This window comes from Carya illinoinensis, chromosome 9 (genome assembly GCF_018687715.1).
Source record: "Carya illinoinensis cultivar Pawnee chromosome 9, C.illinoinensisPawnee_v1, whole genome shotgun sequence".
Lineage (NCBI taxonomy): Eukaryota > Viridiplantae > Streptophyta > Magnoliopsida > Fagales > Juglandaceae > Carya > Carya illinoinensis.
Genome location: NC_056760.1, coordinates 40,822,486 through 40,844,510, shown reverse-complemented (window position 1 = coordinate 40,844,510; position 22,025 = coordinate 40,822,486). Strand labels below are relative to the sequence as shown.

The 22,025-nt window shown below is 34.4% G+C and overlaps 4 protein-coding genes, 1 long non-coding RNA gene and 1 other non-coding gene across 6 annotated transcripts; 4 read left to right on the top strand and 2 right to left on the bottom strand.

Moving 5' to 3' along the window:
* The first annotated feature begins 2,876 nt into the window (after window positions 1-2,876).
* LOC122275626 (O-fucosyltransferase 28-like) lies at window positions 2,877-8,113 on the top strand. The gene is made up of 8 exons (XM_043084764.1): window positions 2,877-3,767; window positions 4,977-5,049; window positions 5,167-5,237; window positions 6,133-6,221; window positions 6,318-6,450; window positions 6,536-6,768; window positions 6,853-7,329; window positions 7,443-8,113. Exons 1-8 carry the CDS (start codon window positions 3,195-3,197, stop codon window positions 7,693-7,695), a joined length of 1,902 nt encoding a protein of 633 aa, XP_042940698.1. The 5' UTR covers window positions 2,877-3,194; the 3' UTR covers window positions 7,696-8,113.
* A 225-nt stretch (window positions 8,114-8,338) lies between these two features.
* LOC122275627 (fructokinase-like 1, chloroplastic) lies at window positions 8,339-10,922 on the bottom strand. Its single transcript, XM_043084766.1, has 2 exons — window positions 9,970-10,922; window positions 8,339-9,504 (listed from the first exon to the last, which is right to left on the bottom strand). Exons 1-2 carry the CDS (start codon window positions 10,774-10,776, stop codon window positions 8,812-8,814), a joined length of 1,500 nt encoding a protein of 499 aa, XP_042940700.1. The 5' UTR covers window positions 10,777-10,922; the 3' UTR covers window positions 8,339-8,811.
* Window positions 10,923-10,978: 56 nt separating this feature from the next.
* Window positions 10,979-12,392, top strand: LOC122275629 (protein transport protein yos1-like). Its single transcript, XM_043084768.1, has 2 exons — window positions 10,979-11,129; window positions 11,964-12,392. The coding sequence occupies exon 2, from the start codon at window positions 11,967-11,969 to the stop codon at window positions 12,198-12,200; it is 234 nt and encodes a 77-aa protein (XP_042940702.1). The 5' UTR covers window positions 10,979-11,129; window positions 11,964-11,966; the 3' UTR covers window positions 12,201-12,392.
* A 233-nt stretch (window positions 12,393-12,625) lies between these two features.
* Window positions 12,626-13,477, bottom strand: LOC122275628 (heme-binding protein 1). Its single transcript, XM_043084767.1, has one exon. The coding sequence runs from the start codon at window positions 13,342-13,344 to the stop codon at window positions 12,733-12,735; it is 612 nt and encodes a 203-aa protein (XP_042940701.1). The 5' UTR covers window positions 13,345-13,477; the 3' UTR covers window positions 12,626-12,732.
* A 4,431-nt stretch (window positions 13,478-17,908) lies between these two features.
* Window positions 17,909-21,540, top strand: LOC122277616. Its single transcript, XR_006229042.1, has 2 exons — window positions 17,909-18,199; window positions 18,356-21,540. It is a non-coding gene; the product is annotated as an uncharacterized LOC122277616 (long non-coding RNA).
* Window positions 21,129-21,220, top strand: LOC122277923. Its single transcript, XR_006229227.1, has one exon. It is a non-coding gene; the product is annotated as a small nucleolar RNA snoR27 (small nucleolar RNA).
* Window positions 21,541-22,025: the final 485 nt, after the last annotated feature.

Genomic DNA, 22,025 nt, shown 5'->3' with positions numbered 1-22,025 from the left:
CTCCCTTGAGGGGAAAATAATACGATTAAAAAGAAAAAAGAGAGGTTAAGTACCGCGGAAGGAACTAGTTATAAACTTGGCTACTGTCTCTCTAGACAATTAGCCCACAAGATTTTAATGTTATGCATTTGTTTCAACATTGTCGGCATAGGATGATTTTAATTACCCATACCAAACAATCATATAATCTCTTACGTGGACCGGTTTCAGGATCTTCACGAGTCCGGCCATATGTCTCTGTACCTAATCTTTTCATTGTTCAAATGATTTAATTTTAGATATGCCTTAAATTCTTATTTTGCAGTTAACAAAATATTTTAATTATAAGTTAGTGGGAAAGACATTATTTACGTGGTAATATCTTTTCTATAATAATAAATTTAATTTTAAAAAAAAATTATATTCATCAGTCCTATATTATAGATGATCTATTTTATTTTTTATATTTTTTCTTAATAGATATGTAGTGTAAAGATAGACGATGAAGAGAATAACTCCAAATAATTTAAAAAAAAAAAAAGATCAAAGAAGTATTTCATTGGACTGCTGGTGCTTGTCTCCTTGAGTTGATATTATTATTTTAAAAATATTTTAATAGTTAAGAAAGTGAATATTATTAAATTTATGTATTTTTTTTTAAAATATAATATTTACAATAATCGGTTGTAAGCATGGATGTAACCGGTTACAGCTAGTAGCAGGCCTTACACAAATTATTGTGACAAAATGTAGCTTTCTTTGAGTCAAAACTTCCAAAATCATCATATTCATAAGAGCTTCGCTATCCCGTTACTTAAAAAAATCAAAACAAGTGTGTGGCGTAAGAAATAAGGAGGATAAATAACTGAATTTATAGAATATTAGACTTCAGCCTTTACATTGGTGGGAGTTTTCTTGAGCAATGATCACGTTGATGTGGGAAAGTGACCTCACAGTACACCTCAGATCAGAACCCTCCTAACACTCCTGTCGATCATTGGTCTTCTAAACTGCATAGTACACGCTTTTGCTTCTACTTCATAAATGGCATTATAAGCTAATAACGATCATTGGTGTTCTAAACTGCATAATACACGCTTTTGCTCCTACTTCATAAACAGCATTATAAGTTCATAACGATCATTGGTGTTCTAAACTGCATAATACAAGCTTTTGCTTCTACTTCATAGACAGCATTATAAGTTAATAACGATTAATGTTATCTACAAGTTTTAAATAGATAAATTTTATATAAATTTTTTTGTAAAGAAATGGATTATATTAATAAAAAATAATTTGAAACTTTTCTTAATATATGCACCTTTCTTGTACGGCATAATTAAACAATGTTGATAAGAAAAAGAAAAGGCTTTGAAATATTTTTGGATTGTGAGTTAATGTGGCCGGGGCTCGACTCTTGAGCTCTGCCTGATTAGTTCGCGATGATTGAAGTTGTGGGTCTTTAATTGGGGTTTACATGCATTAATTATGATGTTATAATTTTTAGGTACTACGTAGTATTGTCATTCAATATTAATGGCCAGGCGATTGCTGCAAATCTTAACAAAACAATAATGGATATGAAATTTGTGTCTACATTATAACCAATTGATTGCCTATATATCTTAATTTCTTTTGGTACATAAAATCCATTAAGATAGTTTCAATTAAGTATATATAATATTGGTATAAACCTAAATTTATATGGAATATCAGTTATTTTTTTAAAAATTACTTTAAAATAAAATTAGTTATTTTTCTCCAAATCATATATATATATTTATGATATTAGTTATTTTCTTTCAAATTATATATTAATTTATACACATTCTTAACTTGTTAGTAATTATTTTTTGATAAGTAAGTAAGACTTACTTTTTTTCAAAGAAGTAATTCAATTCAACATGCCAAATGAAAAAAAGTCAATTGCTTATCTTGAATTTCATTTGTTTGATTTTATTAAAAATTTCATTCTTCAACACTTTCAAACGCGGAACCAATTAAAGTGGAGACCATAAGTCTCTTTGTTCGATTGCTTTCCTACATGTAAAAGTGATCTAAAGTATATACGTCTTTCACTTTTTAAAAGCTAATTAAAAGGTATTTAATTTTTTAGACACTTGGCGTTTGCGTGTTTTTCTTTTATATTATCCTTAATTAATTAGGTGATATTTATATAATAAGTCAAGATGAGATGAATTGAACTGAAAGTAGTTAAAATATATATATATATTTATTATATTTTATATAAAAATTTAATAAAAATATAATAATAAGATAAAATAAGATAAAATATTTTCATTATTTAAACGGAATGTATTCAAATGTTAATATACACACGTACAAATGTACATGACACATAATCATTATGTTAGGCCGCCAAAGGGAAGTTTAGACCGTTTAGTACCGAACGGCCAAACAAATGAAGATAAAAACAACCATCTTTTTTCCTGCTTTTCTCCCAACCAAAATCGACTAATTAAATATTAAATTTATCATCAATTTCCTTCGACTAACCATTGACTTTGTTAATTAAAACTGTATTCGCTCGTCTTTTTGGATTCTAAAAATGACATTTACAAATCTTTTAAAACAATTAGTACTGTATTGTCATTTCTGACGTACGTGTTTATATATTATTATTATTATATATAAAGAACTTTTGTTATAAAAAAAAAAAAAAAAGCCTGAAACGGAGATTGCAATAAAAGGAAGTAGGTAATTATAATTGAAGCAAAATGGTAAGAACGCTTAAAGCAAAATGGAAAGCTTGACAACGATCTTAATGGTATTTTAATTTTATGTTTCAGTCTTTTTGTATTCCTATTGGGCGAAATAATATTAAGGGTAGTTACGTCATTCTGCTCTTTCAACGAATGATAAAAAGCCCAGTTCAGGACTCCTGGACATATAGAGAGAGAGAGAGAGAGATCCAGAGGTGCCTCTGTACAGAAACACTTTGAAACAGAAATAGGTTAAAGTTTCTATTGACCATAGAGTACGGAACCCGAACAACCGAAAGCCAAAGAAGCCTCAACCGACGGATCCCTCCCTCTCTTTCTCTCCTTCACTCCCTCCCAAACCGCAAAAACCCTTTTTCTCTTTTTTCTCTTTTTCCTATCTCTTGTTTCTGTTTGTTTCCCATTATTTTCTCATTGTCTGGGATTGGTTTTCGTTTCTTTTTTTTTTTCTTTGCTTTTAAAACCGGTCCGGCCATGTCGTCGTCCGGTGCAGTCTCGAGCAACTCATGCAACGGTAGCCCACGACCCGCTGGCGGCGGTCCCACCACGACGAGGAGACGCGTGGCCGACCTCATGATTGACGCGGAGAGATCCTCCAATTCCTCCGACTTCTTTGACCACGAAGGCGGCGCTGGCGACGAGTCCTCAATCGGTGGGACACATTTTCAGAACCTCCACCACCACCAATATTACTTCCACCACCCCGTTATAAGGTATCTGCTGCTCCGCTCTCGGGCATTCTTCTGCGTGCCCGATGCGTGGCTGCTTAAGATTGAGAACGGGTTCATTTGGGCGGCGGTGATGGTGCAGTCGTTGAGATCGGGAAGGAACATTCGCCGTAATATATTCGGGTTTCTGATGCTTTTGGCGGTCATATCGGTGTTCTTGAAGGTCTCGTTTCCGAGTGGTAACGTTGAGGTGAGCGAGAAGAAGATAGACAACGGGCATTTGATCAAACCGACGTTCAAAGATGATCAGGCAATGGCTCAGAGCGCTGTCACGGAGACCCAGACCGCCATGCCCAAGCGGGTTCTCGAGAGGTTGTCTGTAAGTAAATAAATATATAAGTTCAACCTTTTTTTTAAAGAAATTTCTTTTGGGTCACAATCTCCAAATAATAAGGAAACGAAAGCTTCCATGTTTGGTCTATTTCTTTCCCTTATGAATGCTCCGTTTTATAAACAAACATCAAACGCATAAGGAATTCTTCTGATACATAAAATTTCATTATTAATTTTCATTTCCTTTCTTCTTTATCTCTTCTGTTTTAGGTATACACATCCTTCAGTTTCCTTTTTTGTTCGTATGGAAGGTATGATAGTCAATGAAAAGATTATTTTATTTTAAAATTAAAAAAATTAAATTATTTATAATATTTTATATAAAAATTATAATAATTAAAACAGACGTGATAGTTGAATCTCTCAACTCCAAAACAAACTTTTTTTGGTTGCCAATTAACATAAAAGCACAACAGCTGTGCTTTGAATTCTTTGGGGTGGCTATGACCAAGCATAGTCAGTACCGCGTAGGCTGCTTTCATATGATGATTTTTTGGACACTTACGTTGCTTCTTTCGTGAGGATAACATATGATACAGTAACCTTTGATAGCGCAGTACTGTACGTGTCCAGGACTTAACGGAGCTTTGCCCCGATTCCTGCGTAAGAAGAAAAAGAAATGTTGTCAGCAATTTTACTCTTTGAACATTTATGCGTCCTTGTCCGGATTTAAACTATTTTATCATATTTCATTATTATAATTTTTTAAAATTTTTATATAAAATATAATAAATAATTTAATTTTTTAAAATATTAAAATAAAATTAATATTAAAAAATTATATTATAATAATATTTTATTCAATTTTTAACAAAACATCTTATCTCATCTTATCTGAACTGTATAACCAATTAAGACTTTAACCCTTTAGATACAAAAATCCCTCAATCCATCTTATTGATGCTTATATTTTTTTTTAATTTCTACATAAAATAGAATAAAAAATTTAATTTTTTTTAATAATAATATTAAAAAATAACATCATAATAATATTTTATTCAACTTTTAATTTTTGTTTCATCTCAATATCCAAACCACCACCTGAAAGACTTGTGGGATAGACTGGATGGTTGTTTTCTTTTTGTTTGGCTTCCTTATGGGGGCTTGTCTACGTGTGGCTGAAATATAGAACACTTTTTCTTTTAGCTTTCTGATCAGTTATCATGAATCTATATGGTTTTTCCTTGTTTCACAGACTCCGGAAATATGGATGAAGCCAAATAGTGACAATTTTTATCAATGCATTGTTCGACCCAGGAATCGAATCAGTATGTCCAAGTTTTCTATACCCAAATTGGTTAACCACGCATGCATTTGTTCTGTTTTTTTTTTTGTTCCTTTCTCTTTTCTGGGTTCTGATTTTTACCAATTTGGATTTCTTCTAGGAATGGGTACCGCAACAAATGGCTATCTTCTTGTTCACGCCAATGGTGGATTGAATCAAATGCGAACTGGAGTAAGAATTACTATCAAGCTTGTTTCCTTTTTCTTTTTCTTTATTTTTTAATGGGAATTAAGTAAGGATTTTTTGTTACTTGCAATGAAGTGATTCAGCACATTGTCTCCGCAATGATTGTTTTGATGGCTATCTCCTTCTTCACGCCAATGTTAACAAAAGCTCGCAAATTGTCTCCTCACGTCTCCTTATTAACTTATGAGCTATTGCATTTCCATCCCTTCCCACGTTAGCTGTTAACTTGCCAAGCAGCAGTCAAATGGTTTCGCATTGCCTTTACTTCGTCCAGAATGTGTCCTTGTCATGATGGATTTAGTGTGGAAGAGTCGAGAGCATTAATAGTCCACAAAGAATCCTGTTCAGTCACAATATCCTTTGAGGCGAGGTTTCTGGCCATTTGGATTCCTCTCAACAATGTAATCTGCTTCATTGACCAACTTCTCTTTTTTGCTCATTGCCGCGATTACACCATCTCTATAATTTCTACTAAGTGCTCGTCAAACAAGGCTCCATCAAAACTCAGCTTAAAAATTCCTATTATGGTTTCCATGAAATAGCATGCATGCTATCAGATATGTTCTTTTTTGCACAAAGATACTTGAATTCCTTCGGAAAATCGTCGCTCCTTAAGCTGTCTTTCTCGGATGATCTAACTTCCCTTCGTGAAAACCTCTTTTCTTCTGTTCCATATCCCCATGCAATGGTACAAAAGAACTTCAAATTGCCACTCTCTTTATACTCTGCAATATCACATTCTAACATGCAAAATTCTGTCACTGGATTCCATGGAATCATAGTATTGATCTTGTTATATTCAATAAAGATTACAGAATTCTTAGTCTCGTGGATTTGATTTTTTCTTTATTTTTTAGCTAACTTAGTTAATTGACATCAGATATGTGATATGGTTGCTGTTGCTAAGATAATGAATGCCACTCTAGTTCTTCCTTCGCTTGATCACGAGTCATTTTGGACAGATCCAAGGTATTATTGTAGCTTCTTGTGGTTTCCTGATTGATGATTTTATCAGTTCAAACTTCTTTCACTTCTACCAAATAAAATATTCTAATACCTGTGCAGTGATTTTAAAGATATCTTTGACTGGAGGCACTTCATAGAAGTTTTAAAAAATGATATAGAAATAATCGAGTACTTGCCATCCAAGTATGCAGCAGTCAAGCCCCTACCCAAGGCCCCCGTTTCCTGGTCTAAGGTCTGCAAATAAATGCACTCAAAATATACAATTTTGCACCCCATTTTCTTTTACTGGATCTGTATCTCAGATGCTTCATCTGCAGGCTAGTTACTACAGGAGCGAGATGCTTGCATTGTTAAAAAAGCATAAGGTGATCAAGTTCACCCACACTGATTCTCGACTGGTCAATAATGGCCTTGCTTCCTCCATCCAGAAGCTCAGGTGCCGTGCCAATTATGAGGCTCTTCGATACACAGCAGAGATTGAAGATCTTGGGAAGATTTTGGTTGATAGATTAAGGAAAAATAGCGAGCCATATATCGCCTTGCATCTAAGGTCTCATATCGTGTGCAGTCTTTTAGTTTTCTCTTAATATAGATATGAAGTTACCCAACTAAGTTAGATCTATTGTAACTGCAGATATGAGAAAGACATGCTTGCTTTCACTGGCTGCAGCCACAACCTTACCACAGAAGAGGCAGAGGAACTTAGGACTATGAGGCACAATGTTAAGCATTGGAAGGAGAAAGAAATAGATAGCAAGGAGCGGCGACTCCAAGGGGGATGCCCAATGTCCCCTAGAGAAGCAGCTCTTTTCCTCAAGGCCATGGGTTACCCTTCCACTACAACTATTTACATAGTTGCAGGAGAGATATATGGCACCAATAGCATGGCTGCATTTCGCTCCGAGTACCCTAATGTATTCTCTCATTCAACTCTTGCAACACAAGCAGAGTTAGAGCCCTTTAATGCATACCAAAATCGCCTAGCCGCCTTGGATTATATTTTGGCCCTTGAAAGTGATGTCTTTGTTTATACGTATGATGGAAATATGGCCAAGGCAGTGCAGGGACATAGGAGGTTTGAAGGATTTCGAAAGACTATCAACCCTGACAGGTTTGTTTATGTAAATCTTAGGGTTTCATCATTATCAAACCCTATTACTTATGTAAAAAGTTTTGATATATACTTAATTAGTCAACTGATATATAATTTAACCTGTCTTGCAGATTAAAGTTCGTTAGACTGGTCGATCAGCTCGATGACAGAGCAATATCTTGGGAAGAATTTTCTTCAGAAGTTAAGAAGATGCATTCTGATAGGCTCGGAGCACCTTATGTTAGACAGCCAGGAGAGTCACCAAGGCTGGAGGAGAATTTTTATGCAAATCCTTTTCCTGGTTGTGTCTGTAATCAGTCTGAGGAGCAACTTACTAGACTGAAACTTGACCAGCGACGTCTTAAGGCTGCAGCACAAAGATAAGGTTTCAGTCTGTTAAGATTATGTGGCTCATAGATTGGACTGTTTGATAACCATTGCTCAAAGGCGGCTGGTAAGGGTTTTTTTGAAATGAACTGATTCTTCACCCTGTATGGAAAACCATAGCTGCCAACAGGGTCTTCAGTTTTGAATGTCATGAGATTTGAAAAGAATCTTTTAAGTTTTGGAGACCAGCTGAGGAGAACTTGCCAGCAATTTAGGGAAGTGAGGCAACCGGGTTAGCTAAACTGGCACTGAGACATCATGTCTGTCATACTTTAGAGTTGAGTTATATAGTATTGCATTGATTCATTATTTTTTCCTTGATTCGGTTGTCAATCTGTAGCCAAATTGGGCACCAAAACAATCTTGATATGTAATATTTTTTGTTTATATAGTTCAACACATACGTTGATTTCCACATGTTCCTACCAGATATCTTTATAAAAGAAATTGTCTTCATTCGTTTCGGTTACGATAAGATGATGGTCTCATTCCAATGACATTAGTGACAGAAACCCAACCTGGAAGTGAAGCAAATTCAGCAGTTCAGGCTGGCAATGAGAAGCCAAAGCTTGCTATTTTTTCATTGAAGAATTGCCACTTCAGAATAAAAATAGGTGCAATTTCGATTGGCTGTGAGACATTTAGTTCAAAATGAGAGGCACTACGAATAGTGCTTGTGAGACATTTATTCAGAAGATTGGCTGGTTCAACAATTCTGGTAAAATGGAAACAACAAGACCAAGAGGTAGCTTCCATTTAATAATTTTTGTAGATCAAACATTTCTTTAAGAAAAAAAAATGGCGCAACCACAGAGGATTATCCTTAAAAAACATTCTTTAGAAGCTCAACATGAGAGAGATGGTGGAGATACAGACTACAAAATCTCTGATTCCGCACAACCATACAGCAAATTCAAGATCACTGGGAATCCAATAAACTTGATCCGCGAACACATTTCACGCAATCTGTTCCTTAAAATTCTCCCTCAGCTTCATCAGAGACAAAGTTCTCAAATCTCTGGATAGCATATGTAATAAACCCCTTGGGAATTAAGAATCATCACGCACTGGGATCAACTCTGCCTTGTTAAAGAAGAACAAACCCGTTATGCTCTACCACAATGAAGGTACGTAAACCTGTTCTTTCAAGTTTTGTGTTGCACTTTCTGTAGGAAAACCTCTCACCGCACCAATAGTCCATTGTGATATGATTCCTGCAGCAATTGCAAAACGAAGCTGCCTCTCCAAGACATCCTGATTTTCAAACATATCAGGGTACGTGGTCAACTTTCTCATAATCCCTGCCACAACCGCATCACCTGAACCAGTCCGATCGCATGTGAACGGGGTGATGAGCACATCTTCTGTTCCAACCACCACACCATCAAATGAAGAGGCATAGTAATGAATCCGAAGAGTTCCATCGGTTACAAACAAAAGTTTAAGACCATCGTGCCACAGAGGAGAGATTTCCTCACGAGTGTAATGGTAATAATCTCGCCGATTCTTGGTTTGCTCAAAATTTTCAGCATAGTATTCAGGCTTGTAATTTCTTTTCCTCTCATAATAATCTTCGTCTAGAAGAAATTCCAGCTCCTGCCTTGAGACCTCAATAATATTTGCTTCATTCCAGGCTTTCTTGATTATTTCCCGTGTCTCATCACGCGATCTCCACAAAGGCAAGGGCAAATTCAAATCGAAAAATATTAGACCTCCAAACTTTTTGGACAATGTGATCGCTTTAACAAGGGTCGATTGCATTGAAACGGATGCTAGAACTTCCGAATTGAAATGGAATATCCTAGCCTGAAACAGAAGAGATGAGAAAATCAGTCAACATTTCATTGATTGCTACAATTTTCAGAGACAGTGCATTAATTTGAACAGTTTTCTTCACTTGCTAGGTACTTTCCAATTTCATGATAGCGGTCAATTATATCTGTTGCAACACAAATATATGATTTGCAAGAACCAAACATCTAAGGGTTTACTGGTAAATGGGTCTATCTATCTGCCTTAATGCCATTAACTTTGAATAACGGCAAACTGAAATAAAGTAGCCAAAACGGGGCTTTAATGCAGCATGTTGAACTTAATGATGTTATTCAAATCACTTCAATTTGTTGTTTCACCTCACAATCCAAACTCCAACAGCAACCTTAATGAATGAGTAGCACGTATTTCTCCTCTAAATGACTAGAGAAAAATGCTATAGACTGCAAGTTATCGTTAACCCAACAACGTATAGCACCAATACTCTGTGTTACTGACCTCTTTGAGCACAGCAAGGTTCAGCTCAGAGCTAAGAAGGAAATCCTCGGCCGCCTCTTTCACCGTCTCGGTTTTCATCTTCCCATCCTCAAACTTAATTTTCACGTACGTGCACGCCGTCTTAGCACTCGTATCGAACTTAACAGCCCGCGTCTGCACCTTCTCCATATTCATCATCAACACCAACTCGTCCCCAAAATTATCCTTTCCAACTTTCCCCATGAACGCGGCTCGCCCGCCCAGCCTCACGTGCGATATCGCCACGTTCGAAGGGGCTCCCCCAGGAGCTCTTACAAACTCCGGCGGGTCCCACTGGAGCATTTTCCACTGAGAGTAGATGTCCGGGTGCATCTGGTTGTCAGAAACCCGGACGGTGGGTACAAACTCTTTCCTTACGGCGCCGAAGCAGCAGATCAAGGGTGGGTCGTCGTAAGGAAAATCAATGCCATCGTCATAATCTTCTAAATCTGGAACCGTGTCTGTTTCCTTTTCTTCGTTGGTTTCAACTGTGCCGTTCTCGGATTGGGTTTTTGTCGAACGCTTTGTTTTCTTCGGCGAAGAAGTATCTGAAGAAGAAGAAGACGAAGTGGGCCCCTTCTTTCTGCCTCTACGAGCAGGTCTCGGCGATTCGAGAGTACCATTGGTGTCGCCGTCAATGGAAGCTCTAACTAAGCTGCGAAATGGAAGCTCGAGCTTCCGCTCTGAGCCTCTGTCGCCTCTCGAATTGTTAGGGTTTAGGAAGAGTGGAGGACAGTAGCGAAGGAAGGAAAGCGAAGGAGAAGGAGGAAGGAGTAGAAACGCAGCCATCTTCGATTAAGGCTATCTCGACTTGCCCAAAATTGCGGGTCGGTTTGCGAGGGTGCTTTTTGTATCCAACGGCTACAAACTCGTGGACCCTTGGTTATGTTAAGCAGCACATCTCAAAAGGTTGGATATAAAAAGACATAATTCTGATAACGTGGACCAATAAAAATTGAAGACTTTCTAGTTTCTAGAAGTATCATATATCTTTCCTTTTACATCCGGAATTCTTTGCTCCTCGGTCTCTCTCTTCCATCTCTTTTTGGTTCTGGAATTCAGTCTAAGGGAGTTGGATCGAGCGGAGAGCCCTTTGCCGGGAAACGTTGTCTTCATTCACTGAGTCGGTTGTTGCTTCGGAGGTGAGACTTGAGATCATTTTGTATGCATAGAGTAACAGTAACCAAGATATAATTATATTTATTTATGGGTTTTTGTTTGATTTCTTTTAACTATTTAGCTGAATATATTCGTGATTTCTGCTTTGATAAGCACCGGTTTGTTTCTTTTATTATGGGGATTTTAGACTATTCTGCATGCGTTCTGGCTTTTATTTGGTACTTATCGTAGGGATTGATGTACTAGTTTATTATCGAAGTGAGGTTTTTCGAGGTAGAATTAGCCGGCTCTTTCGAGTAACAAAAGAAATTGGGTTTTTTTAATTGTTGAGTTGAGGGCTAAAACGACTTGTGAGAGCAATTTGGAGATAAATGGGGGGGGGGAGTATGTGATGTCGTTAATGTTTAGATTATTTTGCATTGGGGCAAAAAGCAAAAAAGCCTACCTTGTCTATAGACTATATATAGAGGTTATGCTTTTCCGTCTCATTTGCTAGGTGAGAATAATAGTTGTACACGTATACAGCTCCATCACAAAGCCTTTACTCTACTTGAGCGAAGGCCGGAGTCTTGTAGAACTCTTAAGAAATCTCCATAAAAGAAAAGTTGGGGAGTATGTAGTATTTGTGGTTAAATGGATGGATGATGCTTTTACCATTTCAATCAAATGTATTTGAAGTGGTTTATGATACTTTAAGCATTCAATCGAATGCACTGGAAGTTCCACAAGATTTGTTGTGCCATGCTGCATAATGTATGACTGAAAAGTTTCCACAAATACTCCACTCCACTTGGATGTTGACTTGGAACTATTTTTGTCCTGAAACTGAAATCTTGAATCCTTCATCATGCATGCAGGAAATGGGTTTCTGGACTTTGCTCGAAGCCTTTCTGCTCTTTGCAAACGCGATGGCAATACTGAATGAGGATCGGTTCCTTGCTCGAAGAGGATGGACCTTGGCTGCGATTGCAGGAGGTGGGAGAAATTCGCTTAAAGGGCAGATCATAGGGCTAATACACGCATGCCAGTTCTTGAGACTACCCCTCATGATTTTGAATATCATCACTATTGTTGTGAAGCTCTTTAGTGGGTAAGGTTGATGTATAGGTTTCGTTACGGGTCACATATCTATCTATACTCGTTGTAAATTAAGTGGTGTGTTCAATTTGTTGATCAGAGGCTGTAACACAGAGTGAGTGAAGTCATAACCAAGTATATTTGGTGAAAGCTCATGAGTTGTACTGAATAGAGAAATTTGTTCTAAATATCTTTTTCTTTCTTTTGAATTACTCAACGCCATACGCTACCAATGCTGCCATGGAATTTTTGTGGGGCACACAGGTGCATTAACTCATTATCTGAAAAATACTAAAATGGTTTGCTAGAAGTTAAGACCCCTTTCAAGTTGGGGATTCAAAGCAATAAAGGAATGAAAATAATTCTCGGTGGAACTTCGTTGAACCCGATCTATACTGATCAGGTAATTGGAATAAAATGGAGGTTTGGTTGCAACAGGATAGTCAAGGTAAACAGAAGCATATAATATCATAAAATTTAGTTTACATCTAAAACCTGAACGAAAGAGAAAAGCATATCATACATATAATTTAGTTTAGGCTCCAAAATTCACTCAACTGGGACCATAACCTCGTTGGTCCTGAATGGAGGCAAAGTCCAAGGTGGGTTATACCTTGCCAACAAGAACTGCCCAATTACCTTATGCCCATCTTCCTCCAGGCTCTGCTTCAGCTTCTCTACCTTCTTCTTCACCACCTCCTCAGTTGCCACTCCCCCAAACTTCACCACCCCATACTTCCTCTCCCCCTCCTCTCTTAGAACTACCCGTTCATCCACCGGCCTCGGCGCCTCCTCCGCCTTCTGATACTTTGCCGGCAACAAAAATTGCATAGTCACCATGTTCTTGAGCTCCTCTTCTCCGGCACCACCAGTCTTGGTCACGACCGGGGCTGTCATGGCTATCTTTTCTGGGTTCTTTGTTATTACTGGTGCAGTCATTGCAATTTTTTCTGGCCTCGTGTTTTGTGGGTTTCCTAGAGCACCAATGTAGTTGGCCAATACAGTAAAGCCACCATCTTTGTCACCCTTAAATTGTGATGGATCATATGTGATTTCAGCTATCACGGACGGTACGTATTTGCGGATTTCGTAAGCGGCTGAAGATTGTATCACTTCGTATTTCGGGGTTTCGACACAGATCCTTCCCAATACCATACCCATCTTCAAAAAGTTTGGTCAAATTCAAAGATTTGCTTGATGTGGGGATGCTACTTATGGCTCCTTTTATAAGTGATTTTTTTTCCTAGATTGTTCATGGTCTATTTTGTCTGCGTATAGATCTTAACTTGGAGAGGAGGTTTTTAGTATGACCATAGAATTATTTTTCTATGGGGTCTTGATATTCAACGAGTGGCTGTAATTTGGGGGTGTTTGTGGATTATATTTGTCCACGACCTCAATGCAATAGCCTCTCGTTTACAGATAACCCTCGAACTCTCACGTAGATGCAATTGATAGAAGTAAAGGTCTCCATTATATATATAATTTAGTAGTAATGTAATCACCCTTAAATCATTGTTTTTTTTTTTTAAAAAAAAAAAAAAAATCAAAAGTTAAAAAATAATTTTGAAAAGTGCTACAATTATAAAATTCTTTTATAAAAATAAATTTACAAACTGACATAATTTTATGTGATATATTATATTTATTTTATAAATTAATTCTTATAATCTAAAACATCACATTAAATTATTTTAATTTATAAAATTATTTTTATAAAATTACTAAAAATACGTTTCTTTAGAATTTTTCATTACGCAGATCTATTGAAAATTGGGCCAAGCCCGATTATAGTTTGTGCTCAAAAGGGCATATGGCTAATAATACGAGGAGAGCAAGGTAACAACGAACAGGCCGACTAGCAATTAGCATATTCTGTGACCAAAGTTAAGATGAGGTACGTGGGAGGAAGGCCATAAAAAAGATGGTAAAAGTAGGATGACCAGGTTGTGTTTGGTTCGTAAGTATATTTTAATTCGTCTCAAATTAATTATTAATAAGATATATTATTATTTTAATTTTTCATAAAAAAAGTTAACATCATCTCAACTACATCATATATTCACACATATTTTAATTTATTTATATTCAAATATATTTTAATAAGATTCACAAAATATTATTTATATATCAAATCAGATTATTTAAGATTACATCAGTATCCAAACGCATAAAAGCATCGACGATGTATTATCTATGTTCATATTTTTTTACTTAAAATGACTAACAACATGTCAAGATAAAGTCTTCATTAGATTATGTAAAATCAATATAAAATACATAAGAGATAAGGGTATTCTCTATCTTTAACATGCACTATACATATAAACGTCTTTTTTATTATTTCTTTTTTTCTTTATTATCTCTCACATTTATAAAATATAAAAAAATTATAATATTATTAGAATACTTTATTTTAATAAAAAGAAACACACTCATAATAAGGAAATGAGTATGTTAGGACAAAGGAGGGGAAGATGCAAGAGTATTCACATCTTATTCCTCATAAAATTTCTTATAATTTAATTAAAAAGTATATTACTTAAAATTTTTTTCCTAAATTTTACTCATCTTTCAAAAACCTTATACATCTCATTCCCTATCATTTCTCTATTCTATTAAAATAATATTTCTCTATTATTTCTTTATTACTTTTTTCTCTCACTTACATTTACAAACTTAACTAGTCAATATTTTTTTCTTATGTTTTAAACTATTACTCTAGTTAATATTTTAAACAAAAATATAAATTATTTTTTTGTGAATATGATAATATTTTTAAAATTAATTTTTTTGTATTTTCTTAATTAATTAAATTATTTTTAAAATTATTATTTAAAACTATAATAAATATGAGTATGAGAGAAAATGTAGATAATTGAAAAAATATTTATTCTATATATTAGAATAAAATATTGATAAAAATTGATTTAGGGGATGTGCTCATCTCCTAAACCTTTTCCCTAAAATATGGAAGGGGTATTTTGATCAAAATCCTATAATAAATTTCAAATTATGAGAGATCTAGTACTTTGAGGTACCAGATGTGAATGCTTTAAGGAGGAAAGTAAAGAATAGAAAGGAAAATGTGGAAATAAGAGAGAATGTAGACATGCAAGAGAAAAAGTCATTGTTCCTCACCACTATCGAGAGGCGCGCAGAAAGAAGGGTTAGATAAAAGGAAATAGGCAGATGACTTCAATGTGACTTTCTTCTTTAGCAGCCTTTTCAACCTTGCAATTGGGGCTTAAGAGAAAAGACTTCCTCTAGCAAATAGATTCTAGATCTCCATTGTACAGTGAAGATAAGAGACTTTACGAGAGACTGTAAAATAAATATATAATAGTAGATTTTCCTTCCCCAAACATCTTATGTACGTAAGCAATATGTTGAACCACGTAAATCTTTATATCTCTCTTTATTTTCTCTACATTTAGTTTTCTTTTACTACCATGAATGTATATATCAATATTGTATAGTTGTACCAAACCATTATTGAGGGCTCTATATTACGCCAATCGAGACAAGAATCGTCTTAGCCTGTTGTAAATGATTCTTTTTCTCATTCTGATCTATTGTGCAATTTTTTCGACATTAACATAAAATACATATATAAAATACATATGAGTTAAAGTTATTCTTTATATTTAACATGCACTATACGTATTAACGTTTTTTTTTTTTTAATTTCTTTCTTTTTCCTTATTTTCTTTGAGCAGTGCTGCTTACAGGGAATTGCAATGTAGGTCTAAAAAGTTTTATTTTTTAGATTTTTAAAATTATAAAAATATTCATCTTAAAATGACGTTTTTTCATTTAATAAAGGGCGTGCACATGCACCCTAAGTGGGGATTGTAAATAGAATTTCTCATTTTCTTAATATCTCTCACATTTATAATTTTATTTATAAAATATAAAAGAAATATAATATTATTAGAATACTTTATTTTAATAAAAAGAAACACACTCCTAATAAAAACCTTAGAAAACATGAGAAAATAACGAAATTCATAAAAAAAAGTGGGTTTTGGTTGGTTGGGATATTATATCAGTTTGGCAATAGAGAGTTCTTGCAATCACGTGAATATATAAAAAAAAATATTAAAAAATTTAATAATATTACAGATTTAACTATAGTTGAAGAAAATATTTAAAATGAACAAATGAAGAAGAAGGAAATAATATTAAAATAATATTGAGAAATAATGAATAAGGTTATGCATGGTATATTGAAAAACTTAATAAAATAATAAAAATGGGTTTTACTTCGTTATTTTAGATGAAAATTTAGATAAGCTATCGAGAATGTTCTAATACTTGAAACAAGGATTGGCAACCAATACATAATGATAAGGTACGTGCTAAGACGCATGCCTCCCCAAAGAAGACGGTCATTAATACGAATAGATTATTGTAAATGAGTTTTGCTGCATATAAATACAGTCACGTACTAATCTGTATATTAATTTTGATTTATTCATACTTAAATTTTAAATCAACACTGTTTTCAATAAAATCTACTTTTTAACTAATCATATTACATTGATACGCAAATTAATATACAATTATGCTTGTAACTATATTTTTCTATTATAAAGTGTCAAATTATGACGTGACGGAGACAAATAGTGGCTACGTAGTATTAAATATACCAATCTCTAAAAATTGAATTATTTGGCGAAGAAGAAAAAGGAGTAATAACTAAGAGCGTTGAAATTGGTTTTTATTTATTTTTTTTTATTTTTTTATTTTTAGATCAAGTTATAGTATTGACATTGGTTTATCTATATATAAATGTAGAATTTATCTATATATAAATGTAAAACTACATGTTTTGAAATTTTTTTTGTCATTTAAGAAAAACTCTCATATTAAATTATACATCTTTGAGCTAAAATAATTATTCTTAAATTTTTTCATAAAATTAATTAATTAATTATATATATATATTTCACAATCAGTGTCCACTACAAAGATGTTGAAGTATAGTGGAAGAAGAGAGAAAAAAATTAATAAAATAGTATTTATAGAGTGAAGAGTGCATCTGCAAAGATGTATTAACACTTTTTATAACTATGGTAATATTTTAAATATGTATTAGTATAATCCAATTTAATCAATTTAAAGGTCTAATTATATAAATGGGTCGGGCTACTATGCCGTCCAGCTCTTACCATTGGATGTGTTACCCATGCTTTTTTTTTTATAATATATTTAAATATTTTTACAAAATAAAAAAATATATAAATACACTTAAAATCATTTCCTTAATCACTAACTTAAAAAAAAAAAACCATTTTGCCCATCAGTAAGTACGGTACAAGTTAGAAGGCACACTAGCTTTTCCTTATACAAATATGTATTTACATTTGTATATAGATAAACCAATAATTCTTGAATCTTAACTTATATCAACATCGGACACTTGACTCCGTTTGGTTACAAGATTCAGTTGAAATTAACTTAGTTCAGTCTAATTTTAAATTGAATTTAACATACAAACACTCAACTCTCAAATTACTAAACTCATTTTAACTCAAAATTTCTTTACATGTGAGACTCGTAACCTTTTTCAACTTAACACATTTATTTAAATGAGATTTACAACCTTTTTCAATTTTTTATAAATAAAACTAAACTCATATTAACATCTAAATATATCTAAACTCATTTTAAATAGATCTCACATAACTCATTACACCTGATCAATCTATTAATATTCATAAAAAAAACTTAACTTATTTCAGCTCACCATCTAGATTCTAAACGCCACGAGAGGCTCCTGTGAATGCAGTTTCCAAACGAGTCCTAGGGTTATCCCAATCAAGCGCCTGTTCAAATTTATGAGAAAATCTAGTCTCTTCTTGACTGGTTTTCAGTATTTCTCCTCCGTTTCCTCTGAAATTTTAAACTGATATGCGAAGTCCAGAGCACACACTTTCTGTAGCTCGCTACGTGTTTTTTTCCCAAACCTCGTATGACTTAATTCATGTCCTATGTTGAAGAAAATACTGAGGTACATTGTCGATCTCCGTCTTTCGCTCTTTAATGTTTCTTTTTTTGAATACTCATCTTGATAGAGATTTTTTTTTTTTTTTTTTTTTTTTTTTTTTTTTTTTTTTTTATGTCACGTCCGGACCTGTGATCGTTTCTGTGGTTTTCATTTTCTAAGCATTGGCGATGAGTTTATCCCATCGTTATCCTTGCACCGAATTTATGGGGAAAGCTCTCTATGAGATGCTCCTTTCATAACCCTAACGAAGTGAAGAGTTTTTTTTTTTGGTCTTGATATTATGTCCTCACGTTATTATTTTGTTCAGATTTTTTGGCTTTCAATATTTGAATTATCTTTTATGGATCAACGAACTAGTCCGGAAAGGTGCTCAGTTTTTCTTCCCTCATGGTCAAAACATATTATTTTCGAGCTCTTTGGTCTAAATCGTTTATGATTATATTTTGTTAAATTGGTAATGATTTCGTGCAGAATTCGGTTGCAGAGAAATCTGTAGAAAAAAGCTTGCATCTTTGTCATTTCGCTGAAATGAAAAAACTCCGAACCAGGGGAAAAGGAATTGAACAAAAAAAGAGTTAATTTACTCTAATTTCTGTTGCACTGGTATTGAGGCTTCTGTGCAAGCATTAATTTGCCGGCTGCCTAATCTAAATGTGCTAAAAAAAAATTGTTGGGTTACGACTTGCATCGTAAACCTAAGCAATAAGTAATACTACGTGAAATGAAGATTTTATTACCATCTCCTACAAACTTGGCAGTCGTGGCATGTTAATTCCTCTGCCAAGTAAGTATGTGTGGAGTGTTAGTAAAATCTTTGGGACATCTAGCATGTCTTTAAACAATATGTTTCTGCTGCCTGCCTCACGATGTTTTTTGGTTTCCCCTCCTGGTGAAAATTCAATAGTTGCTCGTGTTTTTGGCTATGGTGGTAGAGGGGTGGCTATGGAAGCAGCAGATCATTTGTGAAATGGAAAATGATTGAGCGACAACTAGATCACAACTTGGTATTAAAAAAATATTTTTTCATTTGTTTTGGACTACTGCTTCTGACAGTGTATTTGAATGGAAGGGAAAAAATTAATTTCTTAATATCAAGTTGTGTTAAAGTTGTAGTGTAATTGTTGCTCTATGGTTGTTCGATATAGCTCATAATCGTCTTGTTAGACGGGTAAAATGTATATCTTGTTCAGCTTTCAATGGACCTTTGAATCTCTCACTACTTCCAGACTACCAACAGAGAGAGTATTGAATGTGGGATTTGGTTTTAGGTGAGCTCCTCTATTGGCGTTACAAATGCTATATACTATATTACTATCTCATTTTTTTCCCAAGCTGTCAATGTGTACTTTCCATCACTCTTGGATCATTTTAAAAAAATTCAAAGGTTGATGGTCAATGCCATCTCATCATAGTAGGATAAAATTGAGATGCTGGTGTATGAGGAATTTTCCACTTTGTAGAGCCAATGGTTGCCTAACAGGTGTATACTTTCTTTCTCATGCTATCAGTGTACGGTCATTCCATCTTTTTTTGTCTGGTGTTTGGGGTGTAAAACCACCAAGCCCTCGGTTCAGTTTGGTGGTCAAATGCTATATACTACATTACTATCTTATTTTTTTCCCAAGCTGTCAATGTGTACTTTCCATCACTCTTGGATCATTTTAAAAAGATTCAAAGGTTGATGGTCAATGCCATCTCATCATAGTAGGATAAAATTGAGATGCTGGTGTACGAGGAATTTTCCACTTTGTGCTCTATAGAGCCAATGGTTGCCTAACAGGTGCATGCTTTCTTTCTCATGTTATCAGTGTACGGTCATTCCATCTTTTTTTGTCTTGGTGTTTGGGGTGTAAAACCACCAGGAACTGCACCCCTTGGTGTGGTAGGTATCTGCGCCCAGCAGACTATGTTGAGGCGGTTCTCCTGCTGGCTGGTGTCGATCCCCACCCTCTTATGTATTTCATAATTTGATTTTTGTCATGTATTTTAATGCATTTAGTGTCTGACTTTGCATTAAACTTGCAAACTTCTTGAAGCCATCTAGAATACTGAAATATACGTGTTAATTTGTTATATTATTTCTAATTGAGTTGCATTAGGGACTTGGCAGTTCACTAATCTTATATCATTATGTTTATTGTGTGTTTAATCAATCTTGTGGAAGCATCTGAGCATTTACTGAGGTGTGTTCGAAATTACTTCTGATCTGCAATCTATTGTTTCGAAATGAGATATGTTATTGTTCTTAAATCAGCAGTGAAAATAATTTCTTTAATGTGATGGGGCTAATGTATGAAAGTAATTAATCTTTTTCTTATAATGTATGGGGCTAATGTATGGGGCTAATGATGGGGCTAATGTATGAAAGTGTAGCCTGCCGTGGATGAGGGGGTTTTTGTGCAAGTTTTTACTCTTCTTTTCTTTTGCTACTGCTGGCTGGCTGAAATGCTTATATTGTTTATAGATGGGATTCTTTTTTTCCTGATCTGGTAATTAGCAACTGACTTTAATACATTTAGTGGAACATCAACCATCTCTATGTTGAGTTTAGCCCTGCACTTTGTTTTGCCAGGATACACAAAATGAACTTTTGCATCTGGTTCCTAGCTCTTCTTCTTGATGTCCAATATGAAGCCTAGCAATCTTGATGGCCTTTTGTTCCATCAGATAATTTCTATATATCTCAATCAGTCGTATTTGATCTTAGTTGGATTTTATGAAACATGAGTATCTGGAGAACCATTGATTGTATATTCAATCGATGGCTTGGATTTTGAAGTATGTTTTAGGTAAGAGTGAGGGTAGGTAGATCCTTATTGGAGGGTTAACTTCATTCCTGTGCATGTTTCTGTCCGTTGCAAAAAAAACTTGTTGAATTGATCTGTTATCATGTTTCTCCAAAAAATACTTATAAAAAAAATAGAGTTTCTCTAATGGATCAACGATGTTTGTTAGGAAACTGCGTTATCTTTCTGTAATTTCCTTAATGGGATTGAAGATAATCATAACATACTGAGATCCATTATTCCCATTATATATCATTTTAAATTCTTTGTAGAATATAATTTCGGAAACATCAAACCAAGCAATTTAACAAAGTGGGTGGGTTTTGGTTTTTTCTGTTGTTGAAATGATTTCGACTGTATGATATTCAAGAAGTTAGGTTGGAATGACTGCGTTGTATGTAGGTAATTGGGAGGGATTCTCCTTAAGTGGAAAAGGGAGAATCAATGAGTATGACTGTGAAATATTTTGTCGGTCGAAATTGTAGCCTTCAACTGGTCACCTGTGTATTCATGACTTGATAATGAAATCATTCATAGGCTGTGAATGCAATTGTGTTGTACAATATTCCTGTATATGGGACTCAACGCTCTCGTAATCTAATGACCTGAATTTGATTTCAGTGCAACCAAGAAAATTTCTTTAAGAGTATAATATAATCGTATGGTGCATAAGAGCTGTGTAATTGCTTTGAAAAAGAGTGGAGTTTACTATTAAAAAAATTAGTCTTTTATATGTGAACGTATTTATTCATTTTTTTCAAAGAGATCGTGGGGTACTTTTGCATTTACGATAGGAAATGTCATTTATCTTTTCTTAATGTTCTACATTAAACCTTTAGATTAAAAGTTTTCCTATATTTCAATTTTGGAAATCAAACTACTTAGTACTTTTGGTTTGGCTTACCTATTTTAAGGCACTTCTCAAAAGTTTTCTATTCCTTTATTATTTCTTTATTCCAAGCTAGTATTATGCAAATCAATTTACCATTCAGATGAAAATATGCAATTTTCAAAAGAAACAAAAAGCCTCCAATGCCCGTCAA

Bases quoted from the DNA above. Each gene is read 5' to 3' on its own strand.
- LOC122275626 (XM_043084764.1), top strand. From the start codon at position 3,195: ATGTCGTCGTCCGGTGCAGTCTCGAGCAACTCATGCAACGGTAGCCCA. The intron at 6,222-6,317 runs GTATTATTGTAG...ATACCTGTGCAG, and splicing joins TCATTTTGGACAGATCCAAG to TGATTTTAAAGATATCTTTG. The intron at 6,769-6,852 runs GTCTCATATCGT...TTGTAACTGCAG, and splicing joins TATATCGCCTTGCATCTAAG to ATATGAGAAAGACATGCTTG.
- LOC122275627 (XM_043084766.1), bottom strand. From the start codon at position 10,776: ATGGCTGCGTTTCTACTCCTTCCTCCTTCTCCTTCGCTTTCCTTCCTT. The intron at 9,505-9,969 runs GTCAGTAACACA...CTTCTGTTTCAG, and splicing joins ACCTTGCTGTGCTCAAAGAG to GCTAGGATATTCCATTTCAA.
- LOC122275629 (XM_043084768.1), top strand. From the start codon at position 11,967: ATGGGTTTCTGGACTTTGCTCGAAGCCTTTCTGCTCTTTGCAAACGCG.
- LOC122275628 (XM_043084767.1), bottom strand. From the start codon at position 13,344: ATGGGTATGGTATTGGGAAGGATCTGTGTCGAAACCCCGAAATACGAA.